Source organism: Limulus polyphemus, unplaced genomic scaffold, assembly GCF_000517525.1.
Source record: "Limulus polyphemus unplaced genomic scaffold, Limulus_polyphemus-2.1.2 Scaffold6629, whole genome shotgun sequence".
Taxonomy (NCBI): domain Eukaryota; kingdom Metazoa; phylum Arthropoda; class Merostomata; order Xiphosura; family Limulidae; genus Limulus; species Limulus polyphemus.
In genome coordinates, this window is record NW_013672239.1 from 18982 (window position 1) to 22921 (window position 3940).

The 3940-nt window shown below is 31.0% G+C and overlaps 1 protein-coding gene across 1 annotated transcript in view; it reads left to right on the plus strand.

Annotated features, from left to right (window-relative positions):
• Nucleotides 1-3940, plus strand: part of LOC106473918 (probable palmitoyltransferase ZDHHC14) — a 36716-nt gene that overhangs the window by 14324 nt on the left and 18452 nt on the right. Inside the window, exons 4-6 of the mRNA XM_022402319.1 lie at nucleotides 581-739; nucleotides 1090-1227; nucleotides 1764-1812. Of these exons, the coding sequence (XP_022258027.1) occupies nucleotides 581-739; nucleotides 1090-1227; nucleotides 1764-1812 (346 nt within the window). The remainder of the gene's footprint in view (nucleotides 1-580; nucleotides 740-1089; nucleotides 1228-1763; nucleotides 1813-3940) is intronic.

The following is a 3940-nucleotide window of genomic DNA, read 5'->3' on the forward strand; positions in this document are numbered from 1 at the left end:
ATCTACTATAATTGTGGTATCGTAGTACATGATGAAACACATTAATCTACTATAATTGTGGTATCATAGTACATGATGAAACTTGTTGATCTACTATAATTGTGGTATCGTAGTACATGATGGAACTTATTGATCTACTATAATTGTGGTATCGTAGTACATGATGAAACTTGTTGATCTACTATAATTGTGGTATCGTAGTACTTGATGAAACACATTGATCTACTATAATTGTGGTATCGTAATACATGATGAAACACATTGATCTACTATAATTGTGGTATCGTAGTACATGATGAAACACATTGATCTACTATAATTGTGGTATAGTACATGATGAAACACAATCATGTACTATGATACCACAATTATAGTAGATCAAGAAACACATTGATCTACTATAATTGTGGTATAGTAGTACATGATGGAACAGAAATTTTATTTATTTAGTTTATTCCTTAAATTTACCAAAATAACAGGTTTAATAATTTTACTATTGTTTTTGAAGCATTTTTTGGAACCTGTGTATAACTGTATTTTTCTATTTTATCATTGACCATATACAATTCCACATTTTCAGAGCTGCCAAATGGTTCAACTTCCCCAACATATCGACCACCACCTAGAACCAAGGAGGTGGTTGTACGTGGACAGACGGTCAAGTTGAAGTATTGTTTTACTTGTAAGATATTCAGGCCACCTCGAGCATCACACTGTAGTCTGTGTGATAACTGTGTTGGTAAGATACTTTGCACAATGCCGTGTCCTTTATTAAAGATATTACAGTTTTGTCTGTAGCTAACAGAGAGATTAACATATGAATTAATTCATTTAAGTTTATTGTTTGGTATCTTCTGACTGGTATAAACTGTTTTTAAATTTATTTTATCTTTGATTTTATACCTGTAGATATTAAAAATGTTATATTGCAATTTTTTAAAGGATATATATTTTCTTTTTATAAACATTTATTTTTACCTTTTATAAATTGTTAATGTTATCATATCAGTTATTAACTTCAATGGATTACATGATTTTATCAATGTAAAGGTTTATTTTTTTAACCCTGGACTATTTTGTCTCCAACAGATCGGTTTGACCACCATTGTCCATGGGTGGGAAATTGTGTAGGCAGACGAAACTACCGCTACTTCTACATGTTCATTATGTCTCTTGCTTTTCTGTGTGTATTTATATTCAGCTGTATAATCACTCACCTAGTTTTATGTAAGTTAAGTTTTATCTCAACAATCAAATATTGAAATTGCTTTAATTAAATTAATGAGCTAAACACTGTTGGTGTGTTTTACAGTAAATATAGATTTCTTATGGCATATTCTGTAGCTAGAGACAGCTTGAACTTTAAGATTTGTTAAACATTACTGTGAATGTTAAGTTTACAGATATGATATATAACTGAAATAGTATGCTTGTAAATACTCAAGTTTGTGTAGAGCTTAAGATGTGTTTGTGTAATTTGTATGTGTAGTGTAAACAGATAAGTATACTGTATACTTACATCATTAACAAACTTGTGAAGAGAAGTCTATCCATGTATTCCCGATGAAAAAACTGTTTAATTACTAATGGAATAAAATTCTTGTACTCTGTATTATTAAACTTATTTGCAAGAAAACATGTATGCTTTTTTGTATGTTCATTCTATGTACAAGGAATTATATTTAGATGAAATTCCTTTTTGAAAACTTTTACATAGTTTGAAGATGTACATTTTGATGTTTTTGAATAATATAAATTTCCAGTGTCAAGAAGAAATGGTTTCCTGGATGCTGTGAAAGACTCTCCTGCCAGATATCCTTTTTTTTGTGTAGTATGAATGACATATATGAGATTAGATAAGAAGAAAGACAATGTGTATTTCTACATCTTATATTTACAAGGTTATAGATCTTGAGTGATGTTGATAATATGTTTAACATTAATGAACTTTAAATGAGTTATGCCAGTCTCGTGAGTGTTAGACATTTACAAATTAAAGTCGGTCTCGTGAGCTTCAGACAGTTACATTTGACAGCCTTGTGAGCTTCAGACAGTTACACATGACAGTCTTGTGAGCTTTAGGTAATTACACATGACAGTCTTGTGAGCTTTACTTAGTTACACATGACAGTCTTGTGAGCTTTACTTAGTTACACATGACAGTCTTGTGAGCTTTACTTAGTTACACATGACAGTCCTGTGAACTTCAGATAGTTACACTTGACAGCCTTGTGAGCTTTAGGTAATTACACATGACAGTCTTGTGAGCTTTACTTAGTTACACATGACAGTCTTGTGAGCCTTACTTAGTTACACATGACAGTCCTGTGAACTTCAGATAGTTACACTTGACAGCCCTGTGAACTTCAGATAGTTACACATGACAGTCTTGTGAGCTTTAGGTAATTACACATGACAGTCTTGTGAGCTTTAGGTAATTACACATGACAGTCTTGTGAGCTTTACTTAGTTACACATGACAGTCCTGTGAGCTTTACTTAGTTACACATGACAGTCCTGTGAACTTCAGATAGTTACACTTGACAGCCTTGTGAGCTTTAGGTAATTACACATGACAGTCTTGTGAGCTTTAGGTAATTACACATGACAGTCTTGTGAGCTTTACTTAGTTACACATGACAGTCCTGTGAACTTCAGATAGTTACACTTGACAGTCTTGTGAGCTTTAGGTAATTACACATGACAGTCTTGTGAGCTTTAGGTAATTACACATGACAGCCTTGTGAGCTTTACTTAGTTACACATGACAGTCTTGTGAGCTTTACTTAGTTACACATGACAGTCTTGTGAACTTCAGATAGTTACACTTGACAGTCGTGTGAATATTGTACAGTTATATCTTTGAGACTGGGAGTAACAAAAAAGATCTATACAAAACAGTTTCTTGAACATTGGACAGTCATAAATAACAGTTGTAAATTTAAAAAATCTACACAATACAGTCATGTAAGTGTTTGACAGTTATACATGAATGTTGTACACTTGTTAGACATTCTGGTGAGTGTTAAGTACATGACTTGAAGGTAATTTGTAAGGCATCTAATTTTTGAACTTAATCGAAAGCCGAAATATATTACTGTTTAAATTGTGACCATTTTTGAAATTGAGACATTTTATTTTCATAAAACCAAATTTATATATTCTATTTAATTGATATTCACTATAATTAATGGCAACTATGAAATTTTGTGAGATAAAGTATTTTCTGTGGAATAATTTCTTGTTTGGATACTAGTTACTGGTTATGTAATAATTAAATGTAATGTAATAATTAAAATGATGAGAGCTCATTTTTTTTCCTGCTGAAAAAGTTGATATTGACTCCTACAGTTTTTAAGGAAATAACACAGGAAATTTAGGCTGATAAACAGTTTTTGGGTGTGATTTTAAGTTACGATTTCCAAAATAAAAATTGTTGTGTTTATTTAAGAGTATTTTATTCATCATGTCTACCTTCTTCTAGTATTTTTAGCCTATTAACACATTTATTCACATTCATCACATATTTAAAAGAGTTGCTAACTATCATTAGTCACATCTTTAAATATGATGCTATCATTAGTCACATCTTTAAATATGATGCTATCATTAGTCAAATCTTTAAATATGATGCTATCATTAGTCACATCTTTAAATATGATGCTTACTCTATTTAGCCAAGTCCTTAAATAAGATTCTATCATTAGTCAAATCCTTAAATAAGATGCTAACCCTCATTTGTCAAATCTTCAATAAGATTCTAACCCCATACTTTTATTGTTGGAAAAATAAAATCATGTAAATTCCTTCCATAATACTGGTAACAACTGTAACCACCTCACCACCTGCAACAGAAAAATGTTAAACTGATCTCCTTATTTGTTATAATTTCAAAAATATTGAAGCTTTGGAACTGGAATTGATATATTTTGCACTTTTC